The sequence below is a fragment of the Triticum aestivum genome, chromosome 7D (genome assembly GCF_018294505.1).
Source record: "Triticum aestivum cultivar Chinese Spring chromosome 7D, IWGSC CS RefSeq v2.1, whole genome shotgun sequence".
NCBI classification, from domain to species: domain Eukaryota; kingdom Viridiplantae; phylum Streptophyta; class Magnoliopsida; order Poales; family Poaceae; genus Triticum; species Triticum aestivum.
The window spans coordinates 610,680,681-610,693,060 of record NC_057814.1 but is presented as its reverse complement, the minus strand read 5'-3'; the positions used below and the strand labels follow the sequence as shown (position 1 = coordinate 610,693,060).

The following is a 12,380-nucleotide window of genomic DNA, read 5'->3' as shown; positions in this document are numbered from 1 at the left end:
TCCCTGACCAAACTCTCTGAGGAATATCACCTGCAAGAGGAACTGAGGGAGATAGGTTAACCACATACATAGCATTCATCAATGCTTCAGCCCAAAATGAATTAGGTAAATGAGCATGAGAGAGCATAGCTGTGACCCTCTCTGTGAGTGTCCTGTTCATTCTCTCTGCAAGACCATTGAGCTAAGGTGTCTTTGGTGGACTCTTCTCAAGCCTGATGCCAACATTTCTGCAATACCTTTCAAAAGGACCTCTGTATTCACCACCATTGTCTGATCTCACGCACTTCAATTTCCTGCCAGTTTCTCTTTCAACTTTGGCATGGAACTCCTTGAAGGCTTCAAACGTTTGGTATTTGTGTTTCAGCACATACACAAAAACCTTTCTGGAATGGTCATCAATAAAAGTCACAAAGTATAATGCTCCACCATGAGATTTTTCAGTCATGGAGCAAACATTAGTATGCACAATATCAAGAACATTTTCTGCACGATGTGGAGGGAGTGTACGAAATGCAGCCCTATGTTGTTTGCCAGCAAAACAATGTGGACAGGGTTTCAAGGATATACCTTTCAACTCAGGGAGGTACTCCATCCGAGCAAGAGCATGCATGCCCTTCTCACTCATATGCCCAAGCCTCTTGTGCCACAATTCAATCGAAGTGTCTTTTTCAGCAACATTCAACACCTCATTGCACAACTTGGTTTTAGTCACATAGAGATTACCTTGCTTACTTCCTCGAGCCACAATCAAAGAGCCTTTGGTGAGCTTCCATTTTCCTTCACCAAAATAACTAGGATGTTTGATATCATCAAGCTTGCCTACTGACAACAAATTCAGCCTTATGTCGGGAACATGCCTCACATCATCGAGCACCAATCTGCAACCTGTGTTTGTTTCAATGCATATAGAGCCCTTGCCAACAATTGCTGACGAACCACTATTTCCCATCCTCACTTGGCCAGTAACACCACTAGTGTAAGATGTGAAATACTCCTTGTGTGATGTGATGTGGAAGGACGCACCTGAATCCATAACCCAACTCATGGCATCATCACGAACAACACTATAGCAATCTTCACCTTCAATGACTAGATAGTTAGTTCTCATCTGTTGCGGTCATGGCTGAATTGCTCTCAGCCTTTTGCTCGGTTTTCTTTGTGAGTTTCCCCTCTGCAAGCTCTCTTTTGTACTTCCTGCACTCGCTCTTTATGTGTCCCGGATTGCCACAATGAAAGCAAGTAATATCTTTTCTCTGATTTGACTTTGATCTCCCCCTGGATTTGCTTTTGCCTTGCTGAAATCTTGTATTGCTGCGTCCACGGTTCTCATTCTTCCCATGGGTTTCAGCCACATACGCATCAGAAGAATAGGCATCACCCTTTTCCTTCTTTCTGGCTTCTTCATTCAGCATACTGTTCTTCAGCATCTCCAAAGTCAGCTTCCCATCCGGAGCTGAATTGCTAAGTGGCACAACAAGCGTGTTCCAACTATCAGGCATGGAACTCAGCAGCAACAATGCTTGCACCTCATCCTCAAAGTTGATCTTCATGGCTGAAAGTTGATTTATATGGCATTGAAAGACATTTAAGTGCTCAATCACACTTGTGCCATCTCGGTACTCAAGCTTTGCAAGTCTTTTGATCACCGAGGCTTTGTTCATTGATGTCTTCCTCTCATACATAGACTCCAACTTCTGGCACATCTCATAAGCATTTGTGTCATTTGCAACATGGTGGAAAATATTTTGGTTGATGTACAACCGAATCATACCTACTGCCTTTCTGTGCAACACTCTCCATTCTTCTTCCGTAACACCTATGGGTATCTTGTCTTTCACAATTGGCTCATACAAATCCTTGCAATAAAGGATGTCTTCCATCATGGGCTTCCATAATGAGTAATTGAAAGAATCAAGTTTTATCATGCCACTTGTAGTAGCGCTTTCTTCCAAAGCCATTGTGAGCAGCACTTCCAGCAACAATCAAGCAACTGGGATTTGCAACCTTCTAAGCAACCAAGGCTCTGATGCCACTCTGTTGGGAATTAGCACACAAATGCACTTGTGGTTAACTGAAAACTGCAGCGGAAACAAGTAATCTCAGCACCACATCCTGTACTAATTCAAGGATCGTTGCTTAGCACGGAAGGAAACATATGCAGCAACATATATGGAGGCAGAAAATGTTACTCAGCAGGCAAGACACTCCTCAGCCTAGTGTCTTGTGGTAGGAGTAAGTTTTCATGACAGCATCAAGCATCAACAAAGAGACACCAGATTTTTACGTAGAAAACCCCTCAACTTGAGGGGAAAAACCACGGGCCGAAGCCACCCAAATCCTCTTCCACTATTATCAAATGTGGGATACAACAAGTTCTTCTCTAGACAGCACTAGAGGATCTCATACATCAAGATTTCTGAATCTTGGATGAACACAACAAGATTTGGGGCTCAAGAACTAGGGATTGGAACAATCTCACCAAAGATGGTGGAACTGAAGCTTGAAGGAGACAAGGTAGTGGATCTGGACCATCACAACCTTGGGGAGGAGCTCCCTTGCTTCTTCCTTCAATCTTCCTCTTCTTCCCTTGCTCTCTTGGTTTTCTCTCTTCTTCTCTCTTGGAGGATGAACTGATTTTCGTCACTCTTGGTGGTGGCTGCTGGATGGAGGGTAAAGCATCCCCATCCACTCATGTGTAAAGTCCAAAATGACCCTAGGTCATAACCCTAATGGATAGTGGGCTTCTACACCTCTTTGGGCTGCCTAAAAAGCCTCAAATGATCATCTCCTCACAGCCCACATGAGGAGGATATCCCAACAATCCATTCCAGCCATTGCCAATCCCCACCTCCTCACTCATCTTCACTCACACAGGACATCTCTCAACATCTCAACCACACTAGTACCAAGCAAGGCAAGTCTCCATGGACGCGGTGGAGTCCTCATCGCCCTACTCGCCGCCCTCGCTGCGCCACAAGCTGCGGGCCACCGTCTGCGGCTGCTTCGGCTCACCACCGTCACCGGTAAGCGGCGGGGAGAGGCCGCACACCGGTGGCGGCAGGGCCAGGTGGAGGAGGCGCGTGACGGGGGAGTTCAGGTACGACCCACTCAGCTACGCGCTCAACTTTGACGACAACGGCGACGCCGACGCAGAGGACGCCGCCTTCCAACACCGGAATTTCAACTTCCGCCTGCCGCCCTCGCCGGCGCCGGCCTCTCGAGCCGTCGTCATCGCCTGAAGTCCTGAATCGTAGTAGTAACTTTTTGTACCTTCTGTCTCTGATTTTCCTTCTTCTCCGAGCGAGACTGAATCACTACATCTGTAAAAGGAGTTTATACGGCAACAGCATGTACTTATATATACATATAAGAATCAATTTGTTCATTTTAATGTTCCAACGATTCTCACTGCAAGGCGATAGATACGTGTACACGGACCTGATGAACTGTGCACGGGCTTGTGGTGTGGGTGGAATCGTCCGCGGTCACCATCCACCGTGTCCGTGTGGGCTGCGCGTATCCAACGATGTAGTACGTGGGTGAAATGGTGCTGCAAAGGATTTTTTTTTTGGGGGGGGTTGAGTAGCCAACAGTCAAAAAATATCGAACCAGCCACACACACACGCACCAGACGAAGATTTTTCTTAGAGCGAAAGCTCCACCCGCGAGCCGTGGCAGATTGGAGCTTTCGCTCTAAGAAGGCTCACGGGTGGAGCTTTCGCTCTAAGAAAAATCTTCGTGTCCACTTCCTTTTCTTTTGGAAAAACAGGGGCGAACCGCGTCTGCATTCAAATGATACGATACGAACAGCCCTCGGCCTCGGCATCCACCCCTGTTTCGTATTCACCCTAGTTGAGTTCGGTCGGTCGTTGAACATGCACGGTATCCACCCGCAAAAGAAAAAAAAACACGGTATCATCTTCAATGTTCCGTAAACCTCACTCTCACGGGATTGCACTGTTTTTTTTAGAATCTTAGAATTGCACGTACCATGATTCAAACGAAAGAAAAGGGCCGGGCCCAAGAGGGTCGTTCATCCACCAGCCCGGCTTGTAGGCCACGAATGAGTACTACCTAGCCGTAGAGAGGAGAACTTGGCGGTGAAGAAAGGCCATTGGGTCGGCTTGTAATCTTAGAACAGAGGTGAGGGAGGTTGGGCGGAATTCCTCTGAAATGAAAACCCTATCTTGAATCAATCCACCATGGCTATGATCCCGTAGCTTAGCTAGTAGTGCTAACATCTATGATCTGCTTTGGAGTGGCTTCGATGATGACATTGATCGTAAGATTGAGGATCAACGCAGGACGATCATCGGGGAAGTCTGCAAGATGTTTGACGAAAGGTCTACTAAATTTGATGGCCTATTCGCCAAGCTAGAAGCAGTTCATGACGATCTCAGTGTCGACATCGGCCAGATCCACATTGATGTTGATGTTTATCTCCCTGAGAGTGCTCGCAAAGCCTTCAGCTCCCTGGCCTTGCTCACGACCTGGGAGCTTTGGAAGCATATAAATTGGTTGCGTCATTGATGGGCTACGCCCATCCGTCAGCCGCCTAACGGAGGCCATCTGGCAGGAGGCACAACTATGGGCTCGTGCCGGAGCCAACAGGCTACACAACATTGTTGGTATAGGTTGATTTTTCGTCTCTTGGGTTGAGCAGCCCCATTTTTTCTTGTTGCTCAGTTGTTGCACTTAACTTCGTCTTGTCATGTACGTCCCTAAGTGTAATACCCGGCCTTGTATTGCTTTCTACCTATCAATGAATGATACACAAGCTTTGCGCATTCACGAAAAAAAGATCCACATCGATGTTGATGCTGAAGCTCGAGGAGATTTGGCTGGCACGGGAACGAGCCGATCCCTTCCGGTTTTTGCCTGTCACTGCAGACGCGGAGGCTGCCGCCGCCGCCGCCGAATTCGATAAATATTAACGAGGGAAGGTATATGCTTATATTCGTCCCCCGGCCAGAGGTGCGCGTGAGCCATGTTACTCGTAAAAAAGTTCTCCTCATCTGGATTCCTTTCATAGAAAGAGCTCTAATCAATTTGCCACTACTCCGCATGTTGAACTTCCTCATTTGATTGTAGAAATTATCGTATGTAGCAAAATTACTGTGAGGACAATTTCCAGCAATGGAACTCACCTCCTGGGCGGTGGATTTCGCTAGTTTCTTCTCAGTATAAAGGACACGCTGCTCGTTGGCTTGAATATATTCTAACACCATGCTCCCAAAGCCGTCTGAATTATGCCAGCTTCTTCAGAGCAGGTTCGGTCGCCATCAACATCCTGTGCTCATTCGTAGAATGTTTCATATTACTCAGACAAGTACTACTTCAGTCTGGGTTTTCAAGTCCCACAGACCAAAACGCATGAACCAAGGCGCTATCTATTGTAACTACGCTGAGATATTCAGCAAAGCGAGCAGCTAATGAGATTCCGCGTAGTTACTGCATGCATGGGATCGCGTGCCTGCCGCGTCCTATCTCCGTCCTAGTTTATTGGGGCTTGTGTTAAAGTTTGATCATAGATTTAACTAAGAAAATATTAATGCATGTCATCAAAAATTATATCGTTTGATTTGTATTTGAACAAAGTTTCTGATGATGTTATCTTTGTTATGTATAACTTATATTTTATTAATTAAAATTATGGTAAAGTATGACACTGAATACGAAGGGGACTAATAAACCAGAACGGAGGTAGTAGAAGTAGTATTCTATGTCGATTGATTACTTGCTCTCTCCCCCTTGCATGCATGCAACGCATGATTACTGGCTTTCTTTCGCTTGCATGCAGCGCAGTGTTTTACTTTTTGCATGGCACTCGAGGCAGCGGCCTTGTAAATAGACCTGAAAACTAGTTGAGCATTCTCTGAATAATATGATAGTTGTTTTTTGCGGGTGAATAATATGATAGTTATCTGCCTATGAGACAACCCCTGATGTATGTTACTCGCTTTTTGGATGCAAGTTGACTTGGACACAACATTTGAATGCTCTCGTTGTCGGCCAGAGGTTATGATCAAATCTGTAGCCCAGGCTCTCCCAACTTATGTAATGGGAGTGTTTAAACTACCCTTCTCGGTCTGTGACGATCTAACTCGCCTGGTTAGAAAATTTTCTGGTGGGGGTTAAAAAAAAGGTTGAGCTTGATATATTCTCCTATGCACCGACTTTGCAAAGAGCATCGAGTGATTGATTAAATTAGCACATCATTATCGTCGGCGCTGGTAAGATTAGTTGAGGCCCCTCTGATCGAAAACTGAGACATTCACGTGCTCAAGCCTGAAGCGTTTCTTTTTTGGACATTAGTACTCCCTCCGTTTTGTGCGCGTGGAACACGCACGGGATGTGTCGTGCGTGTTGTGTTGGTCGCTTCTGCAGGCTGCGTCGAGTCGAGGGCAGGGGAACCAAACCAAGGGTGCCACGATAGTTTTGCTGCTCCGCGCGCTGCACGTAGGGCTGCAAACGAGTCGAGTTCGAGCAAGTTGGAGTTGGCTCGGCTCAACTCATATGAAAATTCGGGCGAACCCAAACTGAGTGAATATCATGATCGAGTTGTAGAACATGACTCGTGCTCAACTTGTAACGATCTCGAGTCGATCTCGAGCTAGTTTCGAGCTACATGAGATGGTAAAAATTATAAATCTATGGATGAAAAAAAATAAGGTGAATATGCTGGGAACCTTTGCCAAAAATATATGATATTTAACACATAGTCGACCATGTGCCATAATCAGGCCTAAATCTTCTCTGCACTTAATTAAGTTTACATGTTCGTTGGTAAATAAAATGGAGAAAAATTATGAAAAATATATATGGTAATAAATTCTCGTATTTCCATTTAATATATAGCATGATCATTTAACATAATGATATTCCGTCGAGCCATCGAGCTAAAATTGAGCGAGCCAACATTGACTCAAGATCCGCTCGTTTCTCGGTCGATCTACATAAAGTGTTCAAACTCAGCTCGTTTCTTTTCGAGCCGATCCCGAGTCGAGTCAAAAAACAAGTCGATCTCGAGCGGCTCATGAGCCTCGAGCTTTTCTTGCAGCCCTAGCTGCACGTTTTGACCGAGTGCTCACTCGAGCAGAGCCGCCGTCGATTATAAAGGCTGACGTGGATTCTCGCCTCGATCCTGTCCGTCCCTCCGTCAGCGCCGGTCGTACCAACGAAACCCTTTCACCCGGCCGGGAGGTTTGGCATCGATTCGGCCGTGTCAATGCTTTTTATCATGCTCTTTTTCTGTATGATGCGAACGTATAGTACATAAATGGAGTCATAGCGTACGTCCGCGTGAGCATCAGACGTTGATCTCCAAAAGAGAGAAAAAAAGTGTCAGCTGTTTGACACTTGAAAGATAACAACGGGCAATCAAGAAAATCAAAGCCTGAAGTTCACTGAACGAAGGTCTGAGCTGCATTCAGCTAAGCTACCACGGTCAACTATCTCTCTCTGGGCACTCACTGTGACAACTTGCACGAACTACCGGCCGTTGCCATCGTCCTCCCTCCCGTCTCAACGGCTCCGTAGCCCCGAGACCCGTCTAACCGCACGCGTGCGCTACGGCGATAGCTTTGCTTGCTTCCCTGCGTCTCTTGCCCTTCACGCCGTCGCCGGCCCATGTCACTCCTTATCCGTCTTTTTCCGGTCCCCCTGTTTAGTCCCGCCCACCTCCGCCTTTCCTCTCCAGCAGCAAGCACTGTCCCACATCCATCTCTAGCTTCTACCAGCTGAAGCACACTGCACACTAGTACCAAGGGAGACGCCATGGACGTTGTGGCGTCCTCTTCGCCCTACTCGCCGCCGTCGCTGCGCCACAAGCAGCGGACCACCGTGTGCGGCTGCTTCGGCTCGCCGTCTTCACCAGGCAGCGGCGGGGAGAGGCCGCAAAGTGGCGGCAGGGCTAGGTGGAGGCGGCGCGCGGCGGCCGTGGGGGAGTTCAGGTACGACCCGCTCAGCTACGCGCTCAACTTCGACGACGGCGACGCCGACGCGGAGGACGCCGCCTGAAACTTGAACTCGCGCCTGCCTTCATCGCCGGTGCCGTCCTCCCGAGCCGTCGCCATCGCCTGAACTGAATTCTGAATCGTAGTAGCAGCAAACGTCCTTTTTAACTTTTTGTAGCTCTGTCCCTCTGATCTTACTTCTTCTCTGAGCGAGACTGAATCACCGCATCTGTAAAAGCAGTTTATACGGCCGGGGAAACGTACGTACCGAGGAGTAGCAATAGAATCATGTACTTTACACATAAGAATCAATGCAAGGAAACAGATACGTGTACACGTGGTTTGGTCGGGAATTTCTTTTGGATGATGAACTGTGAAGGAAGTTTCACCTTGGGTTTGGGTTGATGGTGGGTGGAATCATCTCCCGTCGCCATCCACCGTGTGGGCTGCCCGTATCCAACCATGTACTGTTAACAGCACTCTTCTCACAGAAATCTATTCCTCATCAATTAGAACTACAAGCCATGGATTCACCAAGGTCTAGCCATTACAGAGGAGAGGAACACGAGAGGGAGGAGATACAGAAGCAGAGGAGGCCGAAGCCGTCCAGTTCCTAGCCAAGTTGTTCGTAACTCTATCCCTTGTATTTGTAGTTGCCGTGTTGCCTGGCTACCGAGCAGCCCAAGCCCAGTAGTTATGGCCCATTGTCGATCCCATGCGAGAGCAGGGGAAGTCGCTAACATTCCCCCCTCCTTAATTTTCGGCTTGACCTCAAGCCGACGCCATGTTGAACCACCAGGATCCCATGGCACTTGAATTTTGCTGGTGGTAATGGGCTCGTCGTGGTAGCCGTAGTCGAATGACGGGATGCACTTGAATGAGGACGATGTAGTAGTTGTGGCCGTCGGGGTCTTGGCCAAGGTAGCAGACGCAATAGAAGGTTGGAGCTTCAACCTTCATCCCTGCTGTAGCTTTAGCTTGTGCGAAGGACCTCAGTGTTTCTACAGGAATTAGGTGTCTTGTCAATAGTAGAGTGCTCCAGAACCATTGGCCAGGAAATCTTTCATAGGAACACTCTTCCCCGATGAGCCTTTTGCCGTTAGGATACTGTATTCTTAGGCAACTGAACTCGTCCATGTGAAGATAGACTAGCACTCTGCAATGACAGCTCCCCCTGTTGCAGCTACCATTATTCCATGGAGCAAAGAATTCTCCCCCAAGAACAGGCACATAAGAGGAGATCCTAGCAACATGTCGATTGGCTGATGCCAGAGCCCATGGTCTGGTTGGAAGCAGGATATTTTGTGCTACGACATTGCCTGGATCCCATGAAAAATATAACTCAGGGTATGTTGCGGCAAGAATTTGTTGCTTGGACTGTTTGATGATATCCATGTACTTCAAGTTAAGTGACCGTGCAATCTCCCATTGGACATACTCCAGACCACATTGAATAACATGCCCAGTTTTCATCATCATCTGGTCCATACAGAGCATGGCACTTGTCTGTCCCTCTTCAAATACCGGTGGAAAGGCCACTGCCATTACCAAGCTTGTGGTTGAGAGGTTCAGAGTAGCACACCTCCTGAACTGGAAACTTGTTCGTTGGAAACATGGGCGGTGTTGAAAGGAAATTTCCAAACAGAAGGAATATGCGCTAGGCTGCACGCCCTCTGTTTCCCTTGGCTGGAACACAATTCTGGTAGCCCACAAATCAAGAGCAGGAACCTGCCTCCCAATCATACCAATCAGCTGCATATATTCCTGATATAGCCCCATTCCAGGCCTCTCAAAGTATGCAAGCCTCATCGCAGGAACAACTCGTGAAAAAACTACAACACGAAAGCTATAGAAACAAGTACCTTCACATGGTTCGGGTTGAAATTGGGGACGGCAAGGACTGATTATTATGCATTCACCGCAGCTTGCATCGCTCCCTAGAGTGATCCCCATGCTTTTATCCAACAAACACGCACTATAGATGTGGAAGCCCAACAGAGCTTCAAACGAACATTCATCTCCAAATAGCAAAAACTCCATGGAAAAGGACCAAGCAGGTGCCCACTGGAAATCCTCAAGAATGACTCTTCCAATAGAATATTCAGTTCTGTGCTGGTTCTGAAAAACATTTGTAACTGAATCTGACTGGTCAGAATAGTGTAACTGGTGGCCATAGAAAAATGTCGTCCAACAAGGCCTTGGCTTCTTCCTATGTAATGCTGCAATTATATCTCTAGTTGACATATCAATCTTCAAACTTCCAATGGACCTCTCCTGATGCACAAGGATGCACTGAACGATAGTAGTACCATGAGCAATAAGGAGCACCACTGATGTATCATGTTCTAGTAAACTGCATCTGTTCTTATGCTCGTACACTTGCAAAGTCAGTGCCCACACTACTGCAAAAGAATTTGTACCCTCCCAATAGAATTGTCGAGATATGCCAATTGATTTCTTCAGCAGAGAAATTCTGAGTGGTACACAAATAATACCTTGAGGTGGCAGCCATGAAAGCTTGAGTGCTTCCAAACTTACTTCCGCAATCAATTGCCAATATGGTCTCTCTATTATTATTCCCCTGCTCTGAATCTCACAGCACAAATTCCCAATCATAGTAGGTGCATCTCGCTTCGCTAGTAATAAATCAAGAGTGCTTGCACTAAGAAATTGTGTGGCAAAACAAAAAAGATCTGACCACTTGAATACAGTTGGATTCAGCCGTGCCGTTTGAACTCCAGGAACACTATAAATCACAGTGAGAGGTGCACTCCCTGTAGGTTCCACTGTTTCCAAGTCTTGCAATTCCCCTGATAACTGCATAACATACAGTGTACCTTGCACGTTGAACATTCTACAAGTTGTGCTCCTCGCTGGAGTCCACGGTGTGTGCAGTGAATCCACACCAATTAGCTTGTGCTCGGTGATTGATTTAGTTGGGCGAAGGGCTGCAGTTTTGACCTGGTTGGTAGTTCCAGGGAACTCACAACTGTTGATGACATGAAGCACACAGGGCATGTTGGCATCTTGTACTGAATGTTCATATTCCTTGGAGCGCTCCTGCTATTCATGCATGACCACGGGGTCGTCATTCAAACCTTCTGTCGAACACTTGGGCGGCGTTCTGATAAGCTCGAGGACATCTGATGGTTCAAGGTCAAGGCAGCAGAGCTCGGGAACGACATCGCCGGTGACCTTGGACGAAGCTGACATTGTGGCTGGAGCTGTCGCTGACACCGACATGGTGACGGTGCGGCTTGCGCATTGCGTCGAACACGTGGTGTGCACCACGGCGGAGCAGCCACTGGTTGTAGGGAGCGCGAGCGAGTTCATCGCTGAACAGGCGCCCGAGATGTCCAGTGCGGAGGTCAGAGTTAAGGTCGCGGCCGTGGGCTCGAGGTCGGTGCAGCCACACTCGGTGACGACACCGACGATGACCTCGGACAAATTTGATGCTGCGGTGGGAGAGGCGAGGTCGTCCGCCACTGGAGCAGTTGGGGTCGATGTGGTCGTGGACTCAAGGTCGAGGTACTCGTGGTGCCCCGCCCGCGCAGACTGTAGCGCCGCGGCAACGGCAGCCGACACCTCCGATGCTACCGCCGCCGACATCTCGGAAGCCACCTGCGCCGCGATGGCTGCAATACGGATGCCAAACTCGGCGCGATGCCGCGCCTGCTTGTCTTGGTCCATCCACTCGGCGAGGCGTCGCTGCTGCGGGTCCTCCACCGACGTGAACACTCGATCAGGGCGGCCAGCCCAAGCTGATCCCCATGACATGGCTGGAGATCGATTACGGTGGGGAAATTTTGTGTGGATTTTGCGTGGAGGAATCGATTGGCTCTGAATACCAATTGTTAACAGCACTCTTCTCACAGAGATCTATTCCTCATCAATTAGAACTACAAGCCATGGATTCACCAAGGTCTAGCCATTACAGAGGAGAGGAACACGAGAGGGAGGAGATACAGAAGCAGAGGAGGCCGAAGCCGTCCAGTTCCTAGCCAAGTTGTTCGTAACTCTATCCCTTGTATTTGTAGTTGCCGTGTTGCCTGGCTACCGAGCAGCCCAAGCCCAGTAGTTATGGCCCATTGTCGATCCCATGCGAGAGCAGGGGAAGTCGCGAACATGTACAAACAGTTCTACGTGGGTAAAAGGGTGCTGCAAAGGATTAGCAAGTAGTGAACAGTCAAAAATATTCAACCCTGCGAACCACACACACACAACGAATCTGAAGAAGAACCAAGTCGTGCAGTTTGTCGCGGCTCACGGTGGAGCTTTCGCACTAAGAAAAATATTCCTCTGCGCTTCCCTTTCTTTCAGAAAAAACAGGGGCAAATCGCGGTAGCATTCAAACGAGACTATACGACCGGCCTCGGCCTCCACTCATGTTTCGTATTCACCCCAAGTTGACTTCGACCTCGTCGA

At 48.0% G+C, this 12,380-nt stretch overlaps 3 protein-coding genes across 3 annotated transcripts; 2 read left to right on the top strand and 1 right to left on the bottom strand.

Annotated features, from left to right (window-relative positions):
* Positions 1-2,856: 2,856 nt before the first annotated feature.
* LOC123164588 (uncharacterized) lies at positions 2,857-3,239 on the top strand. Its single transcript, XM_044582124.1, has one exon. It carries the CDS (start codon positions 2,925-2,927, stop codon positions 3,237-3,239), a length of 315 nt encoding a protein of 104 aa, XP_044438059.1. The 5' UTR covers positions 2,857-2,924.
* Positions 3,240-7,534: 4,295 nt separating this feature from the next.
* LOC123167545 (uncharacterized) lies at positions 7,535-8,356 on the top strand. The gene has a single exon (XM_044585383.1). The coding sequence runs from the start codon at positions 7,777-7,779 to the stop codon at positions 8,017-8,019; it is 243 nt and encodes an 80-aa protein (XP_044441318.1). The 5' UTR covers positions 7,535-7,776; the 3' UTR covers positions 8,020-8,356.
* An 81-nt stretch (positions 8,357-8,437) lies between these two features.
* On the bottom strand, positions 8,438-12,074 carry LOC123167544 (uncharacterized). The gene has a single exon (XM_044585381.1). The coding sequence runs from the start codon at positions 11,730-11,732 to the stop codon at positions 11,019-11,021; it is 714 nt and encodes a 237-aa protein (XP_044441316.1). The 5' UTR covers positions 11,733-12,074; the 3' UTR covers positions 8,438-11,018.
* Positions 12,075-12,380: the final 306 nt, after the last annotated feature.